A 13,840-nucleotide genomic window follows, 5' to 3' on the forward strand; every position below is an offset into this window, starting at 1 on the left:
ATCTTCTCTCAGCTTTAACCATAAGCTACCTGCAGATGACTCCAAAATCTAATTATGTACTCTTGGGCAAATCAGACAATCTCTCTGATCTTCAGATTCCACAGGTGTACCATGAGGATGGTTTAAATGATTTTCTAGTGACCGCTGAATCTGATTCTGTGATCTATAGAGATGTAAAGTTCTAATCTTTCTCTGTTTCAAACTCCAAATCAATATATGTGGCAACTTTCTGGACACTTCATTTGGATATTTCCTTGTCACTCAACATATTAGTCCATTCTGGACTCCTGGTGACTAAACTTGGCTTGGGGGGGCAGGGGCAGTGGTCAATGCAGCTGTGACCTTAAGGATCAAAGACAGAAGAACATTCCTTCAAAACAATTCCTAAGGCATCTTGCTAAAAACAGATGAAAAGGGGCTTCCCTGCTGGCATAGTCATTAAGAATCTGCCTGGCAACGCAGGGGACATGGGTTCCATCCCTGCTCCGGGAAGGTCCCACATGCCACAGAGCAACTAAACCCGTGCGCTACAACTACTGAGCCTGCGCTCTAGAGCCCGCGAGCCACAACTACTGAAGCCCACGCGCCTGGAGCCCATGCACCGCAACAAGAGAAGCCACCGCAATGAGAAGCCCGCACACCACAACAAAGAGCAGCCCCCGCTCGCCGCAACTAGAGAAAGCCTGTGCGCAGCAACGAAGACCCAATGCAGCCAAAAACAAATAAATAAATAAATAAATTTATTTTAAAAAAGATGAAAAAACTAGAATTCACCGAACAGAAATCTCATCTCAAAAGATGAATTACTCTACTACTTTCAAGCCCAAATGGAACAAAGTTCCCTGAGTTAAAAGATCTTAGAGGGAGTGGAAGAGAAGACAAGATGTCCTCAATGTCCTCAGAAATTTTTAGCAGCTCATTCCACGTCAAGCTGGGGAGCACACTGTTAGGGAGCCAGGGATAAATGAATTAAGCCAGAATCATTTGTAGCTTTCAGGTGTTGAAAATAGACTGAGAGAAACCTGCAAAAGATTTGGGACCAAGAGTTTTTTAGTTTAAAACATCCTAAAATAGCTTTATCTTAATTAAGTGCAGCAAGCGTGTAGAAAGCCTGAGCTCTATATAGGCTGCCAAAGAGAAACACTGTATCTTCTCTTTCTTCTCTAAATAACACTCGATGTACTTTCTATAAAGAATATTTAATTGTTAAATACTTGTCTATTAAACTCTATATACTGATAGTGATAGAACCCATACATATGTAGACCTGCTTTTCTTATTACCATAGGAAGGCCTAGACTTCATAATACAGGAAACAATAGCTATAGAAAAATCAGAATAGAATTCATAAAAAAGGATTGATTAGAATGAGATGAACACCAAGGATAACATGGTCACAACAAATATTTTGGTTCCTCATATTTCCAGGCTTAAGTAAAAACTTCAATAAAAACCAAGACAAAAAATACTTTAACAAAAGTAAAAAAGACAAACAACAAACAAGGGGGAAAGTGTCATTTATATCAAAACAAAGATTAATATATCTAATAGATAAAGAGCTTCTAAAAATAAAGGAAGTGGTTAACAATCGTAATGCAAAAACTGACTAGAGATATAAAGAAAAAATAAATATAAATGGCTCTCAAATACTAGAAAAGTTCATCCATAATAAGAGAAATGCAAATTAAAACTATATAGATATACCATTTCTTACCTATCACAGACTGGCAAAAATCCAAAAGTTTGACAACATACTACATTGGTAAAACTAAATAAACAAGTACTTTCATTCATGGCTGATGGGAATTCAAAAATCAGATAACCCATACGGAAGGGAATATGGGAATATTTAGTGAAAATGCATACATTTGTCCTTACTAACAATTCTACTTCTAGAGACCTCTTCCAAAGTACCCTGGGAAAAATATGAACAGACATATATATGTACAAGACGATTTATTGCATCAATTTGTACAGCAGCAAAAGACTGGAAATAACACAAATGTCCATCAGTAGAAGGTTGTTTGAACAAAGCGATGGTACATCCACACAATGAAGTATTGTACCAGGCGGCTGTAAGAAGAAATGAGGAAGATCCCTAAACATCACTATGCAGTGATCTCTAAAATATACTATTATGTGGAGGGGGGAAAAAAAAAGAAGCACGTGTAGTAAGATATGTATGGTATGCTACCATTTATCTATGAAAGGGGGTGATAACCCCACACACACACACTTACTTATATTAAGAAAGAAACAATGAAAAGATAAACCAAAAAATTTAAAACTAAGAATAGTTAACTATGAGGGAGGAAAAGGCTAGGGTAGTGATAGAGACTAGACTTCTTTGAATATGTCTTGCTTTATATATAGATTTGACTTTGTAATCATGTGACTACGTTACACAATTATAAAGGAAAAATAAATTTTTTTTTGGAAAAATAAATTTTAAAAGAAAAAGTAATCCATAAATATCAAAAGTAAAATGAAACTAACTTAAATGTACATATCCACAGATGGTGGCATAACCACAGAATGGGGACTTTAGACTATAATAACCTGACTGGGCATTCTCTAGTGGGATAAACCATAGGGCAAATGGAACTGCAAAAAACCAAAATCTTCAACAATTTCCAGTAATCATATGTCACTGATTTTGGAACTACATTCTCAGACTGTTGTGGGTATTTTATGGAATAACACAAATGTATAATTATTTTGTGTCGTTGAAAGCAAAGACTTTTGTCAGAGTTTAAAGGACATACAAATATAAGATCAACTAGGTTAAGTAAAAGATCTGTATCATCAAATATGATTTGGAATTATCAGTATGAATTTATGAGGTACTTTATCAAAAAACAAACTTTATTCCCCTGGCTATCCACTGAATGAATGGATTCCTAAGCAATGCTCATCAGCCACTGTTAGTACCACTAGGTGAAGAGTTGAGGCAGAACTTGGGAAGAGATGGAACAGATGTACAATACCTCATCCCTCTAGTCATTACTGATACCACAGACAGAAAGACAACCAGCTATCATGTGCCCCCTAATGTGATGCAATAGGAAGTACCATTACCTAATAAGTATTGCTGCCAAAAATTATAAATTACAAAGAAACTTATATGCCTATTAAAGTACCCACTTAACATTCAAAAATATATCTCCTATGTCGGAGATTCCATTTTATCTTTAAATAAATATTTAAATGTAAAATGCAGCACACCCGCCACAGGACAAGCTGCATACATCAAAAGATTCACTCATGAACGATAGCTGGAGATGAAAAATAGCTCGCCTTTTCAAGGTAAAGAAATCAGTTTACAGAGGCACCCAAAAATGAACATTTGTTAGATTACAGCAGGGTTCCTAAAATATCTGCAGTCCAGAGCCACAGAAAATCCCCCAACTACTCCTTTTCTGAAAGCCAGTGCTTAATGCACCATCTTCTCAGCTGTTTCTAAGCCTTCGATTCCCATTCTGTAACCAAGGTTCACAGACAGAAGGAGGGAAGATTAATTTTTAGATAAGAGAACAGAGCAACAGCCAACAAGTTTTTTTCTTTTACTCTACAAAGGTCTTAGTGTCACTCCTGGCGCCCCAAATAACAACCCAGATTCCTCTTCCTCTCTGCCTCTCTCCATAAAATTACTCTCCCTCCACTCAATCATCCTGTACATATCCCCTTTGGCTAAAATCAAAAAGGAAACATTACCATGATCAAAACCTTTACCTAGCATTCAAAGGCTTAAGAAAAAGGGTATCTGAGAGGAACAGAAGCTCAATTTTTGGAGTGGATGTATTATAAAGTAAACTCTGTGTTTCGTCATTCTATTTCCTCAAACTAACAATCTTCAATTTTGAGATAAGTACTGAAATCAATACCGAACGTCCAACTAAATGTGGATCCTCCAGTACAGTCTAGATTAATTTGAATAGCTAGTTTACAGGGTTTGTGTGATCTATTTCGGTATTGCCTTCTGATTAGAAATAACTTGGTGCCGAACAAAAACAAAACAAAGCAAAACAAAGCAACCTTATTTTCCTTAAGGGTTTGGCTGAAACCCTACAGGGTTGCGGGGTTCTGCTTTTGCTGCAGGGCGTGAGGGCAGGCGGGAAAGTGCTGCTGGTTATAATCAAACACTGGCTTTGATAACAAAGCGATGTTACAACAGGCTTCAACATGGAGCTTCTTACCAATGATCATTGCAGTGAATAGGTCTCTATATAAGAAATTAAACAGGAAAGGTTCATACCAGGCCTCAACTCCCACAATCGCAGTCACTATGTAGACAAAGGAAATAGTCTGGAAGGAAAATGCAGACAAAAATATACAGAGCATTAACAGCTGGAAAGATCAGGGAGTCAATAACGCTTTATGCAGCATTAGTCTAGCAAACAGCTTTAGTAAAAGCCAGAAGTATGCTTAAATTTGATATGGTGGCAAGTCTTGCCTTTAAAAATAGTTTTTTCAGCCAACAACACCATAAAATAACTAACTTCTAGACAATGCAAACAACTGGCCTCATAAGGCACCTCGTAAATTGGTTTAGCCACACGTTGTTCCAATTTGCCCACCCAATCATTTTCTTCAAACACACTCCAACTTCTGATTCTTTACTGGAGCCTTAGGTGTAGACGGGCAAAACGGCAACACAAAAAGCTGGGATTCTAAAGCAGGGAGAGTTAATAGCAAGTCTATAAAGTAAGAGGAAAACAAATCTCTCTACTCACTGAAAAGTTGGCAATGAAGACAAAAAGCCAACAATTTAATTATAAGCGCCTTTCTTTATAAAATCAACAGTTTTAATGAATGTCTTTTAAGAAACCGTTCATTTTTTGGTGTAATAATGGCATTGCAATTATGTTTTTTAAAAAGAACTCTTACCACTTAGAGATATATAGTAAAATATTTATCACATAATGCCAGGATTTTCCTTTAAAATAATTGGAAGGAGGGTGAGGAAGAGTACATGTGAAACTAGACTGGCCAAGTGTTAACTGCTCAAGCTAAGTAACAGGCACATAAGGGTTCACTGTACTATTCTCTCTACTTTTGTACATATTGGAAATTTTCCATAAATAAGTAAAAATAATATAAAATAAAAAGGAAAAAAATGTCAAAGCACCCATCAGTTCTAACCAGAAAAGCAAAAGGTCAATAAAGAAGGAATAACAAAAACTTTCCCCAAAATTCATGGCAATGTTGAAAATTTAAGGAAGAACCCATACTTACCACCTGGCTAACGTCATATCCCCATGGCAGGAAAAGAATCCCTGTGTTATACTTTTCCCAGTGGGACAGGATGAAAGAAAATAAAACTACCCATAGCAGGAGATAAAGAACAAAAACACTGACACCCGATGATCCTCGTCCAAAAATGGAATACACAGTTACAACAAAGTAAACACATGACCAACTATCCAGGCCATGGTCAAAAAGCTCCCCTAACGGGGTACTGGAATTGGTTCTACGGGCTTGCTTTCCATCCACACCATCTGCAACAAAAAACACATTACCACAGGAATAGGTCAACAACTGCACCAGTCTGGAGAAAGTCTTCTTTAATAAAATGGAGAGAAACAAAACAAAACAGACGAGCATATCATAGGAACGTTCATTAACTAAATTATAACTATCAGACAGTACTGTAAAAATCCAACCTTTAATTCCTACAATGCAAAGACTTCAGAAATAAAACCTGTAATTTCTCAAAGCTTAATCTAAAAATTAAAATGTTAAATCACATTGAATGGTGTCTATTTTAGATCTAAGGAAGAAGCATTCTAGTTGGACTCTGAATTCTTCCAAATCTGCATAACAACTAACTGAGTTGTTCCACTAGCCGCAAATTCTTAACCCTCCAGAGAATATTCAATAGTTGTTCATTATAATTTATCTAACCATTCCTTGCTCTAAGATCCAAAAACACTCTGTTACTTCAGTCATAACACCTGTTTCATCTTGTTTGATATCACAGTTACTTCTTTACAGATTGACCACCTCCATAATTTTAAGTGCTTTCCAAAAAGGCTTTGCAACACAGTAGGTGTTGAGTAAATATAAGAATAAATTTATTGGGCTTCCCTGGTGGCGCAGTGGTTGAGAGTCCACCTGCCGATGCAGGGGACACGGGTTCGTGCCCCAGTCTGGGAAGATCCCACATGCCGCGGAGCGGCTGGGCCCGTGAGCCATGGCCGCTGAGCCTGCATGGCCGGAGCCTGTGGTCCGCAACTGAAGAGGCCACAACAGTGAGAGGCCTGCGTACCGCAAAAAAAAAAAAAAAGGAAAGAAAAAAGGAATAAATTTATTGAATACATTGAACTTATTGAATAAATTGGGAGATTGGGATTGACAGATATACACTAATATGTAAAAAATGGATAATTAATAAGAACCTGCTGTATAAATAAATAAAATAAAATTCAAAAAAAATTTATTGAAACTGTAAAATGCACTATTTTTTAAATTAATTTTTATTGGGGTATAGTTGATTTACAATGTTGTGTTAGTCTGCTGTATAGCAAAGTGAATCAGTTACATATGTACATATGTCCACTCTTTCTTAGATTCTTTTCCCATATAGGTCATTACAGGGTATTGAGTAGAGTTCCCTGCGAAGCACTATTCTTGATGCTCTGAAGACTATAAAAAATCTTAGAATAAACTAAGTTTGTGCCCTCAAAGAGTTTACAATTGAGAACGGAGACAAAACATGACAGTTACAGATATGATGTATCACAAACCAGAGAAGAGTACAGAAAAGGGACGAGTTCTCTTCAGGCTAAGATAAGCTAGACTGGCTTTCCAGACAAGATGAAATCTGAGTGGGGACATAAAGAATGAGTTGGATTTCGGTAGATAGGAGATAAAGGAGTGTGTCATTTCAAGAGGAGGAGTGCTTTCGGCAAAAACACCGAGATGGAAAAGCACATGTGTGTGCAGAGAATGCCAAGTACTTTAATTTGACCAGAAACTAGTATGTGAAGATGGCAGTCTAAAGAGGCTAGAAGGAAGGTCTGAGCCAGTTTAGAGGTATCAGAGAGTCTGAGGAGCTACTACAATTATCTGAGTAGAGGATTACAAAGAGAAAAGCAATGCAGTGCTTCAGGAAGACCCACTTGATATTGGTGGGAAGGACAGGCTGGGAGAGGAACCCTACTTAGTAGGCCTAAATTGAGATGGAATGCAGTGGGCATAAAAAGCTGGAGGAAGGCGAGATATTAAGAAAATAAAAATGACAGTGCAACAAAAGAGGAGAGGTAAGGCCGAAGGACAAGAAGACCATCTCCAAAATCTCCCGTCTGTGTAACTAAGAGAGTGGTAGTGTTAACAGAAATAAGAAAATCTGAAGGAGCAAGGCTGATAGAAAAGATTTGAGTACAGTTTTAGATGCTGAAATTGAAGTGTTAGCAGGACATCCATATGGTAATGTCGAACAACTCAACCTAAGGATACTTACTAGCAACTCAGAAGGTAGATAAGGGCTAGATACTAACACGAGAGTCAACTCAATAGTGTTAAGGATCAGGATTACCAAGGGAATAAGGAAGGAGAAAGAGAAAGAGAAAGCACGCTGGAACACCTTCACACAGGGGCACACCTTCACACAGGGGCGAAAACAGAGGAGCGGGGGGGGGGGGGGAGAGAATGGTACAACCTAGTTAAAAAGGAAGAAGAGTCTGAATTATAAAAATTCCTCCTCCAAAGAAACAGTTTTGTTAACTAAGTGCATCAGAATTAGACTAATTGTAAAGACTCAGATTCAAGGAATTAAAAATTCCTTATCATTACTGTGTTTATCTTGCTCACCACAGTGTTATCCCCAGTGCCTAGCTCAGTTTGTGGCAAAGAGGGCCTTTAAAAATGTTGTTGAAGGAATATATGAAAGGATGAATCTCAAACTCTGGCCCAAACACTAGATCTCTGTTAGATAGGATTGGGAACTTTTCTGCCTCCAAGTAGTTAAAATATATCCTAAAAGTCTTTTCTTATTATTTGCTGACTTAATTTCCTATTCTCGGTGCAACTTCTGTGCAGTTATTACAAATATTATATTCATGAACTACATATTAATTAGGTTTTGTACGTCTTCTCACTGAACCCGTTCTAGCCCCATAAGTCTGGGGTCTAGATAAGTCTCACAATGTTTTTTCATAAGAAAGGCAATTCAGCGCATAACCTATATATTATGAAAAAGCCACCAGCAGAACCTACAGCAGCACCCTGTGATCAAACACACTGATATTTCTGCAGCAAAGCATAAGGATAGTCACACTAGTAGCATAAATGAAGGCTATAAATTGTTGCTTCAAGGCAGGTTTTGCAACAAACAGTTCATGTTAGATCAGGATTTTTGCCAGAATTGTGGAGACCTGAAACAGGTAGATGGTACAGTACTTCAAAAGACTCTTACGGGGACTTCCCTGGTGGTACAGTGGTTAAGAATCCGCCTGCCAATGCAGGGGACACGGGTTTGAGCCCTGGTTCGCGAAGATCCCACATGCCGCGGAGCAACTAAGCCCATGTGCCACAACTAATGAGCCCATGAGCCACAACGACTGAGCCTGCGTGCCGCAACTACTGAAGCCCGCACACCTAGAGCCTGTGCTCTGCAACAAGAGAAGCCACCTCGGGACTTCCCTGGTGGTGCAGTGGTTAGGAATCCGCCTGCCAGTGCAGGGGACACAGGTTCGAGCCCTGGTCCCGGAGGATCCCACATGCCGTGGAGCAACTAAGCCCGTGTGCCTCAACTAATGAGCCCATATGCCATAAGTGCTGAAGCCCACGTGCTTAGGGGCTGTGCTCTGCAACAAGAGAAGCCACCGCTATGAGAAGCCCGTGCACCACAACGTAGAGGAGCCCCCGCTCGCCCCAACTAGAGAAAGCCCGCGCGCAGCAACAAAGACCCAATGCAGCCAAAGATTTAAAAAATAAATTAATTTTTAAAAAAAAGAGGGGCTTCCCTGATGGCGCAGTGGTTGAGAGTCCGCCTGCCGATGCAGGGGACACGGGTTCGTGCTCCAGTCCGGGAAGATCCCACATGCCGCGGAGTGGCTGGGCCCACGAGCCATGGCCGCTGAGCCTGCGCAGCCAGAGCCTGTGCTCCGCAACGGGAGAGGCCACAACAGTGAGAGGCCCGTGTACCACAAAAAAAAAAAAAAGAGAAGCCACCTCAGTGAGAAGCCCACGCACCGCAACAAAGACCAACACAGCCAATAAATAAATTAAAAAAAAAAAAAAAAAGACTCTATGACATGCTGTTAAAAGCCAGAGCACACAGGCCTCTCCTTTTCCCTATTCCTCTTGCAGTCCTTGGCAACCAAATCCTATTGCAAAAAAAAATTTTGTTTTTTTGGCCACACCGCACAGCACGTGGCATCTTAGTTCCCGTGCCCGCTGCAGTGGAAGTGCGGAGTCTCAACCACTGGACCTCCAGGGAAGTCCCATTAAAACCAACTCATCTTTAATAACAAATGCACAAAAGCCTCTGTCTAAATGTAGATCTTTTAACTAAGTTTTTGCCTAATTCTTCTTGATTTCATTCTCTTCCTTCCCCAAACTCTTGCAGCTCTGGTCATCCACCACATCAGCATTTAATCCTGTACCAAATTACCCTGGTTTTGTGAATACAAGTCATTTTTATCTGAAGAGACCTAAGCAACTTTAAGTCAGGGTCTGCTACTTCACATTCATTTAAAAACCACATACTGAGTACCTCCTATGGAGGTGGCACTGTTCTTATAACACTGGGTACACAGCGAGCAAGATAAAGTACCCACCCTCAAGGAACTTACATTTTAGAGCAGACAACATACAAGGGGGTCATATGGTTTTAAGTGCTATGGAGAAAAATAAAGCAGGGAAGAAAAAGAGAATGCAGGACAAGTCACACAGATGATCCCAACGAAACGCACCCTTGGCAGAATACATGGTGTAGCCTGGCTCAGTGGCCTTCCCTGACCACGCCCCCTCCACCAAATGAGAATTGATCACTTCTATATTTGTTCTCCCACTATGCTCTATTACAGCATCTCTCTCAGTATTCTGCAGTTATTTGATATGTCAGTACTGCTTTCCAAACTCATGGCAAAAATGATGTCTTATTCCAGGGTTGGGAAATATTTCTTGTAAAGGGCCAAACAGTAAATATTTTAGGCACTGTGGGCCAAATGGCCTCCGTTACAACTACTCAACTATGTCTCTGCTGCAGGAAAGCAGCCACAGACACGTAAAGGAATGAGCATAGCTGTGTTCCAGTAAAACTTCACTTACAAAAACAGACAACAGGCGCTTCCCTGGTGGCGCAGTGGTTGAGAGTCCGCCTGCCGATGCAGGGGACACGGGTTCGTGCCCCGGTCCGGGAGGATCCCATGTGCCACGGAGCGGCTGGGCCCGTGAGCCATGGCTGCTGGGCCTGCGCGTCTGGAGCCTGTGCTCCGCAACAGGAGAGGCCACAACAGTGAGAGGCCCGCGTAACGCAAAAAAAAAAAAAAGCAAAAAAACAGACAACAGGCCAGATTTGGCGTACAAGTGGTAGTTTGCCAACTCCTATCTTATTCTTTGAATTCCCAGCAAATGACAATATTTTTCACAGAGAAACTCAAGAACGTATTTATCAAATTGAACAGGATATTAATAAACCCTAGTTAAAATGAATTAAGCACAGGAGAAAACGTGCGGTGGCTATCCTTGCTGACAGTTTCACCAGCCACTGACTATTTGCCAATTTCTTACCTAGAGTGTAGGCTACGAAGTTGAGGATGCCCACTACAATCCAGACCCAGTCAGGTACATGCTTGTGACCTGGTGCTGTAAAGGAAAGCAACTCAGATTTTAACACAGTCTAAGTACAACTGTTCTTACCATAGCCCATACTGCCAATGAGAAACGTTTCTATTTATTAAACAGAAGCTGAAGTACTTTACAATATATTTCGAATGCAGAACTAGGTAAATATTAGAATGTATCAGCAAACTCTGACAAAACAAAAGTAACTGCCCAACCCCTCATAAACAATAGGCATTTATTTTGAGCTTTAATCATAACTCAAGACTGACTATCTTCACTTGAAAATTACTTATGTGCCTAGAATGAAAAATAATGTTTTTGGAATTCAAAAAATGCTTGTGTTTAATCTGATCCTTGTTGTTTATGATTATACTACAAACATGTATTAAGCTTTCAACCTATACTCTCTCACTAAATTATTAATTAGCTGAACAAAAGACCTTTTGATTTGTGTCTAGGTAAATTAGCTCAACTGGATGATTCTGGCAACAAAATCGTTCTGAAATGTCTGGACCTCACTTCCCCCCCACCAAGATAAAACAAGTGAGATTCAGCTCTGGGTTCTAGTCCTGGCTCTGTGACCAACGAGCAGTGTGGCCCTGAATATACCATTTAACCTTCCTGTCTTCCACTTCCCAAATATACTGGGACTAGATGGTTAATCTGGCCCTTCAAGTTGTATGACTTGGAGAAATACATATATTTACGTATTTTTAGTTCTCTTAGTAACTAAGTAAATAGTCTTATTTAGTCAGAGAAAATACTATTTCTAGTTTCAAAGATAAACTTTTGAGGCTGTTCTGAGGATTAAAATACAATTTAAAAAAACCCCAAAATATCAAAACCATGCTTAATGAAATTTAAGCATGGTAATGGTAATGATCTTGAATTACCATTCTATTACATATACAGAAGCTATGCCTAAAATTTTCAGTTGATAAAGTCAGGCATAGGCAGAGTTTCAATATTCATAATTCCTATAATATGAAAAGTCATTAAGTGTTTGAAACTCCAAATTCTCCTACAAAAACAATGTTGTCAGTGATTGTTAATTTCTCTAGGTCAGTGCACAAACGTCTGCTGAACCCACAACACAGATGAATTGTAGCAGCGGTCCCCAACCTTTTTGGCACCAGGGACCGGTTTCATGGAAGACAATCTTTCCATGGATGGGGGAGGGGGGGCGGTGCTGGTGTTTCAGGTGGTTAATGCAAGCGAGGGCGAGCGGCAGATGAAGCTTCGCTTGCCCGACCCTTGCTCACCTCCTGCCGTGCAGCCCGGTGGCTAACAGGCCGAGGACCGGTACCGGTCCGCGGCCCAGGGGTTGGGGACCCCGGAATTATAGTACTAAAACTGCTGACTACATCATTTATAAGTATTCTTATTGGAAAATATCTTCTAACTTAGAATACAAAAAATACTCATCTACCTCCATCTTTCTGTTCCTCTCAACTCCATCCACCAGTTGAGCAATAAGAATAAACTGTTCCCCACATATCCCCCATCATCCCAGATGTGCTCCAGATTCTCTTGTCCAGCCGGGGCAGAAGCTGGGGTGTGGGAGGAAGTAAGATAGCAGTGGGTCTGAAGGAAGACGTTGGGAATAAGCTGAAAACTGCCTCCAAAGGTGCATTTTGCCTCCCGTCCTCAGTAAGGGCCCAGACTTCTGTCAATAAATATCTAAGGTCTAACAACCATTTTCAGAAGAAACTGGGAGTTATTAAAGGTACGTACAAGTGCTGAGCAGAGGAAAGAGAGACCACATTGCCTTTAGAAAAGGGGGATTTTTATTCCATACCTAGAAAAGGGGAAGGGATATTTCTGGAACTGGTAGGTATGCTGGGCCTTGCTTATTCTCATTTTCAGGCAAAACTTCAGAGTCCTACTTTTCCATCTTCTTATAAATCCCATTACTCTTTATTTACAAAAACCTCATTGCTTTTTAGACAGCATATCTAAACTCAATAGCCAAATTGGTTTCTAGAACTTATTAGAAACATACATAACAGATTGTAAAAACACAACTTAGCCTTTACACCCAATTCTAACATTTTACAACCCTTCTAATATTCAAAACTTTTCAGAAATGCAAGCATCTTAATAGAATTAGAAAATAACCATATCTCATTTTGTGCTATTTAGACATTTGAGATTTTATATTAAAGTAATAATCTTACCTGAAGCATAAAAGTCAGGATCAAAGTATGCCATAAGCAGAAAATTGAACACAACCAGCAGAAAGCCAGAAAAGGTTATCAGATTTGGAGCCAGCCAAGTAGGAAATACCTATTTGTTTCAAAATAATTACAGAATAATTAAAGTAGAGAAATCTCTCTGTCCACTACATACCACAACATGCAAATGTGTCAAAACAAAAACTATAAATTTGAAAGACCGTATATACAGGAATTATATATATATATATCAAATTATAAACCGTAATCAGTTAATAGAAATAAGTCTATTTTCTATATTTTAAATAATTCTATAATCAACAAACTTTTATAATCATAACATTATATTTATTTTAGAAAAATTTAAGAAGTATTTTATAAATATGATAGATCTAGAGTATAAGCTTATACTTCAATGATGAGATAAATCAAAAGGTATGTGACTAAAGGAAAGGAGGATGGGAGAGGCAGTTTCTCTAAACGTCTTACTGAACTGACAGTTGGTCTGTAATACTCCATAAAGTAGTTTAAAATATTTAAAACTTACTAAAACCTAAGTACATGCTTATTAATCATCTTACCTTCACTACAGTGTTCCAAAATGGATGCATGACATACAGAGAGAGCGGATTGGTATCCACAGCACTGTACTGTTAAGAAATGAAAAAAAATATTCAGAGTTAATCCTTGCATACCAGCAAGTATTTAGAACAATATTTCTCAAATGAAAATAATAGTACAGGGACTTCCCTGGTGGTGCAGTGGTTAAGAATCCGCCTGCCAATGCAGGCGACACGGGTTCGATCCCTGGTCCAGGAAGATCCCACATGCCGCGGAGCAACTAAGCCCGTGCGCCACAACTACTGAGCCTGCGT

At 39.4% G+C, this 13,840-nt stretch overlaps 1 protein-coding gene across 2 annotated transcripts in view; it reads right to left on the reverse strand.

Moving 5' to 3' along the window:
• SELENOI (selenoprotein I) overlaps window positions 1–13,840 on the reverse strand; it is a 44,122-nt gene that overhangs the window by 12,630 nt on the left and 17,652 nt on the right. The window contains exons 2-6 of one of the 2 annotated variants that reach the window (XR_009521483.1): window positions 13,547–13,615; window positions 12,969–13,077; window positions 10,738–10,812; window positions 5,236–5,498; window positions 4,256–4,305 (exon numbers count right to left, since the gene is read on the reverse strand). Coding sequence is in view for 1 of the 2 variants with exons in the window: in XM_060026967.1 (XP_059882950.1) it covers window positions 4,197–4,305; window positions 5,236–5,498; window positions 10,738–10,812; window positions 12,969–13,077; window positions 13,547–13,615 (625 nt within the window). In the remaining variant the exon portion in view is untranslated. Of the gene's footprint in view, window positions 1–4,196; window positions 4,306–5,235; window positions 5,499–10,737; window positions 10,813–12,968; window positions 13,078–13,546; window positions 13,616–13,840 lie in introns of both variants that reach the window. The other variant, XM_060026967.1, reaches the window with a different exon arrangement.

The sequence above is a fragment of the Delphinus delphis genome, chromosome 12, assembly GCF_949987515.2.
Source record: "Delphinus delphis chromosome 12, mDelDel1.2, whole genome shotgun sequence".
NCBI lineage: Eukaryota > Metazoa > Chordata > Mammalia > Artiodactyla > Delphinidae > Delphinus > Delphinus delphis.